We start from the raw sequence: 15,722 nt of genomic DNA, 5'->3' as shown, positions 1-15,722 counted from the left end.
AACAAATGGCTACATGAACACCGGGAACACTACAACTATTTTTCTTGAAGTCCTTTGAAACACAGTTGATACACAAATTAGTTACCACTCCTTAGTATACGTCGTTTTGATAGGCAGTTTGTTATTATTAATTTGTGAGGTTTAACAATGAATTATAATACTATGCCTTTTCTAACACTGATCTAACTTAAACTTTTAGATTTCAAAAATATCATTGCATCCCATAGAAGATAATCCTGTTGAAGAGATTCCACTTCTAAGCACAGAAGATCTTGAAGCAATCAAGGACCCAGATTCTATAACAAATCAAATTGCACTTTTGGAAGCCCAGTGTCATGAAATGAAACCAAACCTTGGTGCCATTGCAGAGTATAAAAAGAAGGTACAAATAAACTGTGTAATAGTCAGGAAGGTCTCTAGACCTTAGCCTAAATTGTGGCCTTTGTTTTATATAATTAGCAGTGTTATTTCTCATCTCAAATGTATAACTGATGTTTTTCTCATTCTTTTCATAGGAAGAATTATATTTACAACGGGTAGCAGAATTGGACAAAATTACTCATGAAAGAGATAATTTTAGACAGGCATATGAAGATCTTCGGAAACAAAGGCTTAATGAATTCATGGCAGGTTTTTATATAATAACAAATAAATTAAAGGAAAATTACCAGATGCTTACTTTGGGAGGTGATGCTGAGCTGGAGCTTGTAGACAGCTTGGATCCTTTCTCTGAAGGAATCATGTTCAGGTTTGTAATTATGCTGTATACTGAGTTTCGGATTCTTCTGTTATCTCTCTCTACCTATTCTCCAAACTCAGTATTTTTTTAGGGGTGGGATGTGAAGGTTAGATGTACAACTTGTTTTATTTCATAAATACTAGTTTGCCTAGATATTAGTTTACAGCATAAATTCTAGGCAAACAGTAAATACTTGATTTTACAGAGTATTTGTCTAGTTCATCTTTTAATTTTTGAGCCATTTCAATCTAACATACGGATTTTAAAATTGCAAAGCAAAAAGTGCATTGGAAACAGAGGGAAAATACCAAGAATTACTTATTGGCTTGCTGTTTAAATCTTAAATTTTTGTCAGGTGTTCCTATGTGTTCATCTTCCAATAACATGTTTATAAAAGAACCCCTCAAAAGTTTATATTTGTGAAAAGGAAATTAGAGATTCCCAAGGAAGGTGGTAGAAGCCAGTTATGGGAAACAAATCACGAAGTCTTAATTTAGCTTTACAACTAATTTGACTAATGAGATTTTCTTAATTATTTCAGTGTCCGACCACCTAAGAAAAGTTGGAAGAAGATCTTCAACCTTTCAGGAGGAGAGAAAACACTTAGTTCACTGGCTTTAGTATTTGCTCTTCACCACTACAAACCCACTCCCCTGTACTTCATGGATGAGATTGATGCAGCCCTTGATTTCAAAAATGTTTCCATTGTTGCATTTTATATATATGTAAGTAATCATTTAGAGCTTTTCATTCTGAAAATTTTATGGGTTCCCTAAACATTACAGATGAAATTCTTAGACTTATTTCTTTTGAACTTTTTCCCTGTTCTCTAATTCCACATCCCATGGTATTAAAGGAGACCACATCCTTTATTTAAGCCAAATAGTTCCATTTTGGAAAAGTGAAATATAAATGGATAATGTAAATTAGTAGCAGAAACACAGCTAGAAATTTTTTTTCTATATCTTTTTTCTACTAGAAGAATTCTAGGCAACCATCCTTCCAAATACCCGAATTCTTCTCAAACGCAAATACTGTTTCATGAATTATCCGTGTTGTCATTCTTCATGTTAATTATCAATGTCATGTTGAATTTACTGTCGAGAAATATTTCCGGGAAGTAAAGCTGAGGTGTTTATTATATGATTTATATGTTTACAATATATGTATAATTTTTCTAATTTATTCTTTCGTTCTCTTTAGGAACAAACAAAAAATGCCCAGTTCATAATAATTTCTCTTCGAAATAATATGTTTGAGATTTCAGATAGACTTATTGGAATTTACAAGACATACAATATAACAAAAAGTGTTGCAGTAAACCCAAAAGAAATTGCATCTAAAGGACTTTGCTAAACTTGTTTATACTGAAGGTTTCTCAGATTGAATCACCACAGATTCAGCGGACTGTATTTACTGACTTCCTATTTGTAAAGGGTTATAAATTATATAAAATACATATTCTTAAACTGGATCATATCACTAGTTTCTATTTTATGCTGTTACTTAAGAGACATGTTACAAGTCTAATAAAATATTCTCTATACCTGCTTCTAGGAGATTGTAAGAAACTGACAACTTTGTAAGCAGCAGACTGTGGAGAAAATAAGATGCCTGGGGGGGGGGGGGTCAGGTGACTTACCCTTAGCCCCAAACTGCTACCTGCAGAGTTAAAAGTGAACAGTACAGTTCTAAACTAGATCATGTTACCAAGACACAGCATACTGTCATGGACCTTTGATCTACGCTGGAGAAGCCTATCAACTGCTACTATAGTAAAATTTTTAAGGTATTCCACTTAGTAATTTAGAGAGTCACTATTTATTACCCAAATACTAGGAACATTTTTTTTAAACCGTCATTCTGAATTATAAGGATGAGAATTTAAATATTGTATTCTTTTCTAAAATTTGATATGCTTGACTGTTTAAAACACTTGCAAAAAGGGTCAGCAAATATGTCTGAAATAACTTGGATATCTTATTAGTTGAAAAGGAAAAATACCCACTTCAGAAAAAGAATAAAGTGTATAAGGACTAATTTCCTTAGTATAAATGGCAAGTAAGATGGAGTGCTGTTTGCCCATCAAGTTGTCAAGGGTTTTTTGTTGTTGTGTTACACTGTATTAGCCCAAGAATATTATAATGCTACTGGAAGTAAGCCAGCAACCACTTGGTTTTCAGAAGAAATTTTGGTATTGAATCAAAGTCTGCCCTATTCAGTTTCTAGAATATTGATCCTGAGGAATTAAAATTAAAAATTACCATGTTCAGTGCAGTATTGTTTAGGTACTAAAACCCAACAAAGACAGTCTGTATCATAATATAACCGTTAAAGTGTAAATACATTAGCATGGACTTAAATAAAGCAAGATCTATAATTCAAGTATGGTCATTTGTTTTAAATCAAGATTATACAAGGGAAAAGTAACTAGAAAAAAGTGTCATAATCAAGGGCTTTTTCATTGGTGAGAACAGAGGTGAATGGAATTTAATATTTTTATATTTTAATAACCAATGGAGTAAAGCTTAGTACTTTTTTAAAAATTATTTTATTTTATCCATTTATTTAATTTTGGGCTGCATTGGGTCTTCGCTGCTGCACGTGGGTTTTCTCTAGTTGCTGAGAGCGGGGGCTACTCTTTGTTGTGGTGCACAGGCTTCTCATTGCGGTGGCTTCTCTTGTTGCGGAGTACGGGCTTTAGGCACGTGGGCAGTAATTGTGGCACACTAGCTCTAGAGCGCAGGCTCAGTGGTTGTGGCGCACGGGCTTAGTTGCTCCGCGGCATGTGGGATCTTCCAGGATCTTCCCAGACCAGGGCTCAAACCTGTGTCCCCTGCGTTGGCAGGCGGATTCTTAACCACTACACCACCAGGGAAGCCCAGTACTAACTTTCAAAGAGTTAAAGTAGATAGATAATTCCCGTAGCCCATGTGGAAATTCCAAAGCAACCACTCCTGAGTTTGACTGCCCTATTAAGCCACTCAATGCTTATATCAAAATGAGTTTATTAAAATATACACTTTTGTTATACATAAAAACTTAGAAATATTTCAGGATTACATACTTTAAATTTTGCAGTCTCATCCTCCTGATAAAAACACAAAAAGGAGAAGAGCATGTATAAGACTCAGTTATTTGTATATTTGACTATAGTCATGCACACTGCATAAAATTTATCCAACAGTGAAGTTCTACTAAAAACTGGCAAGTTACAAAAAATATTAAGGTCAAACTTAAAATGCTTCAGTTTTTAGCTGTGATTCATAGACATATATTAGATTTAAAAATCTTGGCTTAAATCCTTTAAAAATGTAGCACGACAGATGAACTCTGAAAAGAATACATGGAGTCTCTCATATACTAGATACATGGCCTTGAGCAATTTACTTTTGTGTCTGTTTCCTAATCTACAAAAGTGAGGATTAATACACATGAGAAATATGAGATTACAATTTTGACACATAATACCTAACATTTCAGTGCTTACTAATATTTATACGTATTCCAAAAAGTATGTGGCATTTTTGTGTTATAACTATTACTTTAATCAAGTCGATGCAACTTCAGTCTAAAGTTAGTTGGTAAGCTGAATATATACCTCCTCCACCTCCAGATGTTCTTTGCCCACACAACAGTCATGCTATTCTGATTCTGACCATAAATTGACAATACAGCCAGCCACCTTAGTGTTCAGAGTTGTTCTCAGTAGATAAGACACTAAGGAGTATTTTAGAACTAGTGCCCTGAGTACAGTCACAGCTATAGGACCTAATCTGACCTGGAAAATCTGTGAACTAAAGTAAGGCTCCTAAATATGTGATCCAAGAGCTACAGCCAATTTGGAATTTCTGGAAAGTGAGTGAGCTTGTACTTAGGGTTACAAGGACAAAAGGGCTAAGAGTCCTACCACAAGCACCACGGTTCAGTCCCTGTTAATAAAAAGGAAACTAAAAGGGATTTGACTTAATAACTAAGTAGGCTCCCTTTATAACACAATTCAAGAAAATAAGATCGAATTATTGGTACTTTGGCATTAGCATAAGAGAAAGTTCAACAGAAAATCTAAGACAATATGAGGGAGGGATATATCAATATTCCATTCTAGTAACATGTTTTAGAGTTTTTAGCCAAGAACTGATTTGACTGACATGACTAAGACTACACAAAAGTTAAATACAATCCTAAAATAAATTTACACAAACCATAGAATAATAAGTACTAGGGAATGTTACTGTTTGGTCCCTAATGGCACTTTAGGTTTCCCAAAGCAATAGTTTTATTAGGAGTGAATGCATTTTAGAGCTCTTAAATCTACCTAAAACACATTAATGTCTGGATCAGGTACATAAGATCAAACACATCTTTAATGTAAGCAGTCCACTCTCACTACGAGACTTTGCTACTTGAATTTAAAATCTCTTCTCACCATCCTTATTTGTCCACTCAAAAGTGTCAAGCTTATACCTTTTGGAATTTTGCCATCTTTTAATTAAAAGCTACGTATACACAAAGAACTGCAGAACCAACCACTGTAGTATATAATGCTAAAAGATAATATTGGTACAAGAATATTTAAATATCACAGTGATACTAAGTCAACCTCTCAAACCAATAAAAATGGGATAATACTCAAAATCAAGTAATTACTGGATTTTGGTCTGGTTTTCAGAAAACGAGAGACATTCTGTCTCATTTCTAACTTTTGATGACACATTTTCTATTCAACAGAAGCATGAAAGGGATTATTTATATTTGTTGCGACTCTAATAAACTTTAGCTTGCTATTTTATTTATCCATGCTACCCCTATTGTTCCATTTAGCAATGGTCATTAGTCTCTGCTGTACAGAATAAGCCTACTTAAACAATTCAGATTTGAATTTTCAACAAATTATTTTCCACATGAATTCCTTCAGTAAATATAAAGTGTGACACAGTATATTCTTTAAATCGTGCACATTCTTATATAAACCTTGGTAAACAGATAGAGAGGCTTCAGAAAAACATATTGAAGTGATTTCATTTAAAAAGGTCATTATGTGTTGGTTAAAAAAGAGGATCAGCATCAGCACCACTGAAATTAGTGTAACTATAACAATGTTTAGAATCTTAAAAAATCCAACTTCTTTTTCCTCATCAGGCCAGGAACATGGCATCCTTTTTGGAGAAATTTTCATTTCAGGAATGAGAAGTTCCTTAATCTGTCCAATTTCTGTTCTGCTCCATTCTTCTTTCAGTACTTGGCTTACTTGAGGATAAATTTCAACAGGTTGGACCTCAGGGAGTGGTCTTTGTTTCAAGACCTGCACACGTTGGCGGACATCATCAACTTTTTCAAGAAATTTAAGTGGAGGCTCTTCTTGTAAAGATGTTGTCAGTGTCACTAATTCAAGCTGCTGCTCTCTTATTTCTTTCATTCTTTCAATTTGTGGAGTATATTCTAGATTAATCAGATTGCCAACATCACAAAGAGCAGTTAGGAAAAAATTTTTTTTCTGTTCTAATGTATCACTAAGCTCCTTAAAATACTGGAGAACAACTTCCTTATCACCTTGGACCATTTTCTCTGAATGAGATTTTTGTTCTTCCAGCTTTTCAATAAGACGAGTAAGATCTGTCCAGTGTGTGTCAGTTAACTGTTCAAGCAGTTTTTCAGGTGTGTCCTTTTCTTTCATATAGGCACTTTGAAGGTCATCTATAGGATGACCATGATGTTGACCTATGGTAAGGCAATGACCACAAACTAATTTTTTATCCAGGAGACAGTAAACATTTAACGGCTGCCTGTAATGTTCAGGGCAGGTGACAATATCTGGATGGTCTTCTTGCTGGTACTTTTCAATAATAGCCCTTAACGCAAAATTAACAGGTAAAGACTCAATACCAGTTGGAGCAATTTCAATAATACTTCTGCAGTTAGGGCACTTGAGTGGAATGCGTAAAGGTCTCCATATATAAAAGTTACCAGATGCCTGTAGAACATTTTCCAAGCAATTTCTACAAAATGTATGAGAGCACGGTAGTACACGAGGATCTTCAAAAATACTGTAACAAATAGGACATGTTAACTCATCCTCAAAATTGTGCATTTCCTGTCAAGAGAAAAAAGTATTTTAATTCTACATAAAACAAAGACAGATGCACATTATTATGTAAAGTTTTAGGTGTTAACCTCCAAATTGTTAATATACTGTACTCGTCATTTAAAAGAGTAAGATTTTTAAAATTAGCTTTCTATATAATGCAATTCCTAACACTGAATAATTGATCACCATTAAGAGCTTATTTACTTTGGGGTGTTCTGTTGAAGTCTATTTAATGATTATAACTAGTCTGTGCAACTTTTTACAATCTAAGATGCTAAAATCAAAACTATACACAAATCATGAATAGGTAAGACTGAATATTTCTATGAAATAAAATGTTAATTCTTAACAAAATTACATTCTTCAATTCACATTTCCAGTTGGCTCAACCACAGTTTCTAAAGTAAGTTATTAAATTTCTAACTGTTCTATAAATTTCAAGCTTCTTGAACTGGAGTATTGGTGTGTATGCCTAAAGCCCTGAATCAGCACAGTGTAGTAGTATCAAGTAATGTTAATTTGAAGATTTGGAAGGGAGTAATATTTCTGAATTAGTCCTTGCGATAAAAAAGTTTGAAAGATGAAGTGTTGATTGTGGTAATTATGAATTTCGGACCACTAGAGCATTAGTGGTAAAGAACAGCATTAGTCATCTTTCGTTCATGAAAGAAATCCAGCAACAGTTCAGAGACCCTCTCTGACACAAGTAACTTGACGTCTTGGCAAGCTATTACTGATATTTCCAACAAGCCTTCCACGTGCCATTCATGCAAAATCTAAAGCTTACCAAATCCTCCTCTATAAAAACTGTTAGAAGTATCTACAAATAACTAATTGTACTTTTAAGAAACAAAAACCTCTTCAGACTTTTTATAGCTCTTATGCGCCTCATCTTCACCATTTGCAAAACCAAACTCATTCATTCTTCAAGTCTCAACCTGAGTCCCACCTCCTCCCCCAGATTAGGTCCCCTAATCTCACTGAACACTGCACTTCTACTTTATAGCAAGCACTTGGATTTTTTTTTTTTTTTTTTTTTTTCAGTACGCCGGCCCCTCACTGTTGTGGCCTCTCCTGTTGCAGAGCACAGGCTCAGGACGCGCAGGCTCAGCGGCCATGGCTCATGGGCCCAGCCACTCCGCGGCATGTGGGATCTTCCCGGACCAGGGCACGAACCTGTGTCCCCTGCATCGGCAGGCGGACTCTCAACCACTGCGCCACCAGGGAAACCCAGATGGATTTTATTTAAAAGAATTTTGTTGGAATTCCTGCAGGTCCAGTGGTTAGGACTCAGCACTTTCACTACCGGGGCCTGGGTTCGATGTCTGGTCAGGGAACTAAGATCCCACAAGCTGCGTGGCGCAGTCAAAAAAATAAAGAATTTTGTAACGTTTTTCAATACATTAGAATATAAGCCTGCAATAAGGGCAGGAATTGTGTCTAAGCACAGAAGTTGACACACAGTAGGCATTCACTCAATGTTGGTTGAATAAACACTGCCCCTTAAGAGACCAATGTTAATAAAATGCCAGACCTTAGTTTTTTGGGGGGGGTTTTTTTTCTTTTTTTTTTTAATAGCAGAATCTCTGCTTAGGAAAAGCTTTTATCAAGAGTCCATCAGAAAATAGAAAATACTCCATCCAGACTGACAATATTAAGAAACGTAATGAGCCAAGATGTGAGAGACTAATAAGCCTGAACTGTGAGGCATTCCAGGAAACAAAAGTAACTGGACAACAGAAGATGACATTCACTGCAGATAAATTTAAGTGCCTACATGTTGGGAAGCCTTTATGACTACCCTTTACCTACAGAGAGCTCTGAAATAGAAAAACCACCCAAGAAAAACAAACGTTTCTCAGTTTATTTCAGTGATGTCAGAATTCATAATGACAGAATAAACAGAATAGCACTTTGCAAAGGAATAAAATTTGAGCATTGGATATATATATTCAATTTAGATTTAATATTAGAGTTATTTAATATAAGTACCAAAAATCAACCCTAAAACAGAACCCAACCTTTCCCTCCAAAGTCCTATATTTGTCAAAAAGTTAGAAATCATTTTCCCTGGGAACTCATTTAAGGACCCAAAAGCTCAACTTTCTTTAGAATGAAGATATTCAATAACAATATTGTAAAGAAAATATCATCCCTTAAACTTACATAAAGTGGAAGCAAATATCCTGGTCTCAAAAGTTACTTCCATAGCACATAAAATTTTTAACAAAATTTAATCAGAAACGTGTAGATAACTTGAAGGTACAGAAATCAAATCTAAGACTACCCTCTTCTAGCTGATTTATGAAAAACTGATTTTAGGCAACAAATATTTAAGTCAGAACTGGCTAACAGAAGTAAGCCTGGTTGAAAATAACTATGTAAGGCCAGGAACTTTCTAACTCTGGTTGCTGCCTGAGAAACAGAAGATAAAGGTGGCTATCATGCTTAGGGGCTAGTTCTTTACAGAAACAAGTATGAAATTTTATGCATCAGAAATTTTCCATAACCAGCCTAGACTCCTGAGGGAATAAAAGAGCAAAAAATTTTTCCTATGAATATTTTCTGGTGTGAACATCTTGGATTTAGCTATGCTGTGTGTATGTAACAACACTGGAAACTAGAAGACAATAAAGCAATTCTTCAATATTCTCGGGAAAACATGGCTTCCAACCTAAAATTCTATACCCAGACAAAGTAAATAAATTTTGAAGGTAGTCTAAAGATAGTTTAACACAAGACGTCTCAAAACTGAACCACCCATCACCCACCCTTTCTAAAGAAGCTGCTGCAGGAAGAAAAGAAAAACAATAATTCTCACCAGGATAACTATGAAATGAAGTCCTGGATAACTGTGCAGCAAGCCTAGAGAGATAGTAGTCTGGAGGAAGAAGACAGAAATCCAGAAGGAATGCTTTTAAGTAAATAAATGGAACTGACAGAATATCTCATGTGTCTGAACATATTGAGAGGTAATGAGAAAACTAAATTTAGGGAAAAGTGATGGAATCATGAAAAGAGGAAATACTACAGGACATTATATAGCTCAACTGTCCTATCAGTTATAGTATTTTAAATATTAAATATGGATTTTACCAAAAAGCATGACTGTTAAGGATTGAACGTGTCTCCCCTAACTCGTAAGTTGAAATCGTAACCCTTAATGTATTAATGAGGTAGAGCCTTTGGGAGGTAACTAGGTCATCAGAGTAAAGCCCTCATGAATGAGATTAGGCCCTTATAGGAAGAAGAGATACAGGGCTTGCTGCCTCTCTTTCTCTGCTCTCGGCCATGTGAAGACACAGCAGGAAGATGGCCACCTGCAAAACAGGAAGAGCTTTCGCCAGAACCCAACTTTGCCAGCATCCTGATCCTGGACTTCCCAGCCTCCAAAACTGCAAAAAAATAAATGACTGTTGTTTAAGCCACCTAGTCTATGGTATTTTTGTTATAACAGCCCAAACGAAGAAACTGACAAAATTATGTTGGGAGGAGGGAATAAGGGAAGGAAACAAAGTTTAAGAACTTACCTTAATCTTCTCTTATAAGAAGTCAATACGTGCCTAAAAGTGAAAAATCAAGAAGTCACATTAAAAGCAAGTTATTTATGAATAGAGAAGCAATACCAAAAGAAATATTTAAAAGAAATGAAGGGACTGCTTCTGGAGAGCAGGAATCAAGAGTGGGGAGAGTGAGGGCAGGAGGCTGCTGTTTTTCATTATAAGCCTAAGTTCTGTTTTACTTTCAACTATTAACATACAATTAAAAATATTAAAATTTTAAATAAATAAAGACAATCCCACATGCATCCAGGAAGAAAAGTAACATACCCAAAAAAGGAAAACAAAATACAGAATTCTCTGGGAGACTATAATTTCCAAAGATGGCCACAACAATTAACTCCCACATGTTGTTCTATGATGTGACTTTGCTGGTATTCTCCTATCAAGAGACGAAATCTATTCTCTCCTCAAAAAAATCTGGGCTTGGGGCTTCCCTGGTGGTCCAGTGGTTAAGAATCTGCCTTCCAATGCACAGGAGGCGGATTTGATCCCTGGTCAGGGAAATAAGATCCCACATGCTGCGAGGCAACTAAGCCTGTGTGCTCTGGAGCCTGTACCACAACTAGAGAGAAGCCCGCATGCCGTGACGAAGATCCCGCGTGCCGCAACTACTAAGACCCCATGCAGCCAAATAAATAAATAAATAATTTTTTTAAAAAAAGATCTGGACAGGACATGTGACTGCTGTGACCAATCTGATACAGTACAAGTGACACTATGACAGTTCTGGGTATAGCCCTTAGCTAGCCTAGCAGATTGCTGCCTCTTCGCTACGTGAAAAGTCTAGGCTACTCTGCTGATGAGAGAGGCCAAAAGGAGAAGCAATGAGGTGCCAGACATGTGAGTGAAAAAGCCATCTTGGACATGCAGCCATCCAAACCATCAGACGTTTGTTACACAGCAGCAGATAACCAGAACATCTCCAAAGCAACTAGGAATGCTAAAAGACATGTAGCAATCAATATCCACAAGGATCTGGAAGGAAAACGATATGACCTAAGAATTCTATACCCAGCCAAGATGTAATTTATCCATGTGAAATAATAAAAATACTCTTTAGCAAAATCTACAGGGTTAAAAAAAAGTTCTACAGGGCAGAGCTGAAGCCATATACTTTCATTAACAAACAAAAGAAGTAATATAAAAAAGATTTATCTAAAAAAAAAGAGACAAGAAAATGAACCTAGGAAAAGCAGAAGAAAACAATTCTAATGCATGAAGAAAACCATGAATTAGAATACAGAAAATTGTTAGAGTTGATAAACCCAAGAGCTGGCTTTTTAAATAAACAAGCCAGGGGTTACGGGGGCGCTGGAGAGTTATTGTTTAATGAGTGCACAGTTTCACTTTGGAAACATGAAAAAGTTCTGAAGACAGATGGTGATGGTTGCACAACAATGTGGAATGTACTTAATGCCACTGACTACACACTTAAAAATGGTTAAAATGGTAAATTTTATGTATGCTTCAAAACAATAAAAAACTTTAAAAATGTTTAAGTGTCTTGCCTATTAACCAGCCTTTCCCGTCAAATTAATTTTAGAATTGATTTATATTAATCTATAATTTTTTTTTTTTTTTTGCGGTACGCAGGCCTCTCACTGTTGTGGCCTCTGCCGTTGCGGAGCACAGGCTCCGGACGCGCAGGCTCAGCGGCCATGGCTCACGGGCCCAGCCGCTCCAAGGCATGTGGGATCCTCCTGGACCGGGGCATGAACCCGCGCCCCCTGCATCGGCAGGCGGACTCTCAACCACTGCGCCACCAGGGAAGCCCTATAATTTTAAAAAACAAAAAAATTAAATTAAAATAACCCATGTAAAATGTTATTTTCCTCCAGTGGGTACTAAAAGCCCAAGTACAAATTGATAACTTAGTTCAAGATTTCCTGCTTCCCTTTTAAAAGTCACCAAGAAATATGAACGTAAGAAAGAAATCTTCTCGGAAATAAACCTGAAGCTAAATCATCTACGTATAAATTATTTCACAAATTTCTTGTGCTTAAGTGTCAAAAACAAACACATTACTGAATTTCTAAACTTTTTATGCAGTCTTTCTCCAGAGGGCCGATTTCCTATGGAGCCTCCATAATGTCTAACCAGCATATTATGGATGGGCAGCACTGACGGCAGATGACGGAGAACTGGGCAGTACCAAACATATCATTACCCATTCTCCTGTGTATACTATCTTTTAAGTTTTAATTCCCTAATGCATTATTGCCTTTCATCTCTAAACATGAATGGTTATAGAACATTCATTACATTTTACACCCTCTGAAGAGAAATTTGCCACATTATAGTTAGATGACTTGCTCTAGGATTTAGCGTGAGTCAGCTATAAGTCTAGGAAAATTCAAGAGCTGCCACTTCCCAGGCTGGGTCTCACATCTTTGTGGCCCTACCTGATAAAAAGCACACTTTATGCAATTCAAGACCTACTTTAGAAATACTACATTTGTGCCATCTATAAATATGGGGCAAGATTTTAAAAATACTTTTGTACATATAAATGTACAAAAATAATGAAGGATCGCCTAATTCTTTCAAAAAAAAATCCTATGGTCAGATCTGATTTTAACTCTGCCCATTTACACTGTTTTCCTGCATTTTGACATCAACCTGTTTCCCCAAACCAAAAAGGAAACCATTAATGCAATTTAACCAGGAACTGATACGAGTAGCTAAGATTTTCTTTGCTTTTTTTAAATATTTTTGAAAGTGAAAAATACATATATATTTGGTGGGAAAAATTCAGCAATATGTTTGCTGAAAAGAAATGTTAAAACTAACATCACTGGACTTCCCTGGTGGCGCAGAGGTTGAGAATCCACCTGTCAATGCAGGGGAGACAGGTTTGAGCCCTGGTCCAGGAAGATTCCACATGCCGTGGAGCAACTAAGCCCGTGAGCCACAACTACTGAGCCTGCGCTCTAGAGCCTGCGAGCCACAACTACTGAGCCTGCATGGCATAACTACTGAAGCCCGCCCACCTAGAGCCCATGCTCAGCAACAAGAGGAGCCACCGCAGTGAGAAGCCCACACACTGCAACGAAGAGTAGCCCCCACTCGACGCAACTAGAGAAAAGCCCGCACGCAGCAATGAAGACCCAGTGCAGCCAAAAATAAATAAATAAATTTATTTATTTATTTTAAAAAATAAATAAATAAAACTAACATCACCTAAAACCAAAATTTCGTCTTGCCAGAATAAACTATAGTACCTTACTTTAAAGGATAGCTACTTGGTCATTAAAATGGAATGCAGGGCTTCCCTGGTGGCGCAGTCGTTGAGAATCTGCCTGCCAATGCAGGGGACACGGGTTCGAGCCCTGGTCTGGGAAGATCCCACATACCACGGAGCAACTGGGCCCGTGCACCACAATTACTGAGCCTGCGCATCTGGAGCCTGTGCTCCGCAACGAGAGAGGCCACGATAGTGAGAGGCCCTGCGCACTGCGATGAAGAGGGGCCCCCACTTGCCACAACTGGAGAAAGCCCTCGCACAGAAACGAAAACCCAACACAGCCATAAATAAATAAATAAATAAATAAAATTTTAAAAAAAAAAGAGAGAGAGAGAAAAGAACTATTTAAAAAAAAAAATGGAATGCAGATCAATATGAAAATACATGGTAAAAAGGTATCCAGATAACTTAATAAATTCAACTTGCAGATCTGTATGTGTTAAATGTGTGTGTCTGTATTAAGATGCACACATCCTTGTAAGATTTCTAGAAGGGTAAACAAGAGTTAACAGTGACTAACTTTAAGATATAGGTGAGATAAGGGAGTTGTTTACTTTTCACTTTATGATCCTTCTATATGGTTTGAATTTTATACACCACCAACATACACACCTTTTTTCAAAAGATTTAAAACTTTCCCCTTACATTTTAAATCATACACTCAGTAAAAATTTACTGAAAATTTCTTTGGTATTTACTTAATCTCCCAGAACTTACCACTTTGTTGACCTTCTGGTTTGGAGACTGAATATATGTCTTCAACTTTTTCAGATTCTTTTATTTTTATTCTAAAATAAAAATAATTTTATCTTAATGTTCTAGACTTATATTCTCAAAACGTATGTTAAGTACGATATCATAGGGAATGATATCGTGGTAATTTCACTGTCTTTGACGTTTACCTTCTCCAAGCGTCACTGTGTTTTTTTAAAAGTAGCGACAAATATCAACAGCTGTGGTGCAGCAGGAGAGGTATCACCTGTACCTTGAAAATCCCAAGTCTGTGATCAAATTAATTGCCACAAAGGACCTCTTTTTATAGTGTCAAGTATCTTATGAGCTCTTGAAAATATTAGCCAACAATCGTGATGACGGAGCAAACATTCACGGTCATTTTAGACAGATGAAAGTTAACTGGAAGACAAGAAGCACCCATGAGAGTGAAATATTTTGCCAGCTTAAAATTATAAATCTTGATTTAGGTTTTACCCATTAATACGTCTGTTCATCTCTCAATTATGCCATTTAAATGTTGAGAGACCCTGGGTCAGTTTTACCTAGTGCCCCTCAGAACTGACGTTTCACATCTGTAAAATGGGCATAACTACACCTACGCGGTTAAGTCCAATGAGAACGCCTCCCAGAGAAGGGGCTCGAAACATCAGTGCCCTTGCCCTTCCCCTTCCCGAAGGTTTACGACAAATCCTCCCGAGCCTCTCTCCCAACGCGCCTAGGCGCCCTCCTTTCCGAGCCGCCGCGAAGCCGCCCAGCTCGGCGGAGTCCAGCTCCTCTCCGCCTCCCCACCACAGAGGGCCTTCTCCCTCACGGAAATGCAGTTCCTTATTGGCGGGAGGAAAACGAGGTCTCCCAAACTCTCCACCTGGGACAAGAGGGACCCAAGACGCGGGACCCAAGCCAGCCGTCTCCATCACCAAGCCCCAAACACATGCAGTACACCAGCCTGCGCTACAGGGAAAGAAGAGGGACCCAGAGCCGCCTTCTCGGACCGAAGAGAAGCTCTTTATAAACTCACCGTGGGGACGGTAAAAAGAGGCAACTCCAGCAGCAGAAACAGAGCTCCACAGCCTGCGGGCTGACGCTGAGAAATGCTCGGATTCCCTCCCTCCCTCCTCCGCCCTGAGGGCCTTCGGGCTCCGAGATGAGGCGGGGCTTGAGAGCCTCAAGACGCAGGCGCAGTCTCCCGGCAACCGTCAACTGCATAGCATCAGCCAATAGGAAGAGCGCTGGGCCGCTGTTCGAAAGTAAACCGCCGACCCCTGGGGCCGAGGCGGGGGCGTGATCGCTAGGACTTGGCACGAGGCCCGCAGCGAGCTTTCTGTGCCTGCGCACTAGGTGCGGGCTGCCGCT

The 15,722-nt window shown here is 37.6% G+C and overlaps 2 protein-coding genes across 9 annotated transcripts in view; one reads left to right on the top strand and one right to left on the bottom strand.

Moving 5' to 3' along the window:
• SMC4 (structural maintenance of chromosomes 4) overlaps positions 1-3,124 on the top strand; it is a 35,290-nt gene extending 32,166 nt beyond the window's left edge. For all 3 annotated transcript variants that reach the window (XM_082625172.1, XM_082625173.1, XM_082625174.1), the window contains exons 21-24: positions 200-382; positions 516-748; positions 1,281-1,464; positions 1,943-3,124. In XM_082625172.1, the coding sequence (XP_082481298.1) occupies positions 200-382; positions 516-748; positions 1,281-1,464; positions 1,943-2,095 (753 nt within the window). In that variant the 3' untranslated portion in view covers positions 2,096-3,124. The remainder of the gene's footprint in view (positions 1-199; positions 383-515; positions 749-1,280; positions 1,465-1,942) is intronic.
• Positions 3,125-3,306: 182 nt separating this feature from the next.
• On the bottom strand, positions 3,307-15,510 carry TRIM59 (tripartite motif containing 59). 6 transcript variants are annotated; one of them, XM_082624646.1, is made up of 5 exons: positions 15,388-15,510; positions 14,537-14,768; positions 14,352-14,422; positions 10,358-10,390; positions 3,307-6,833 (listed from the first exon to the last, which is right to left on the bottom strand). In XM_082624646.1, the coding sequence occupies exon 5, from the start codon at positions 6,828-6,830 to the stop codon at positions 5,625-5,627; it is 1,206 nt and encodes a 401-aa protein (XP_082480772.1). In that variant the 5' UTR covers positions 6,831-6,833; positions 10,358-10,390; positions 14,352-14,422; positions 14,537-14,768; positions 15,388-15,510; the 3' UTR covers positions 3,307-5,624. The 6 variants fall into 6 exon arrangements, 5 of the variants coding, with proteins under 5 accessions (XP_082480772.1, XP_082480773.1, XP_082480771.1 ...); XM_082624647.1 differs by having other exon boundaries at positions 14,620-14,768; XM_082624645.1 differs by lacking the exon at positions 14,537-14,768.
• Positions 15,511-15,722: the final 212 nt, after the last annotated feature.

This window comes from Mesoplodon mirus (genome assembly GCF_964341445.2).
Source record: "Mesoplodon mirus genome assembly, chromosome: 6".
Taxonomy (NCBI): Eukaryota; Metazoa; Chordata; class Mammalia; order Artiodactyla; family Ziphiidae; genus Mesoplodon; species Mesoplodon mirus.
This window is presented reverse-complemented; position numbering and strand designations above follow the sequence as displayed.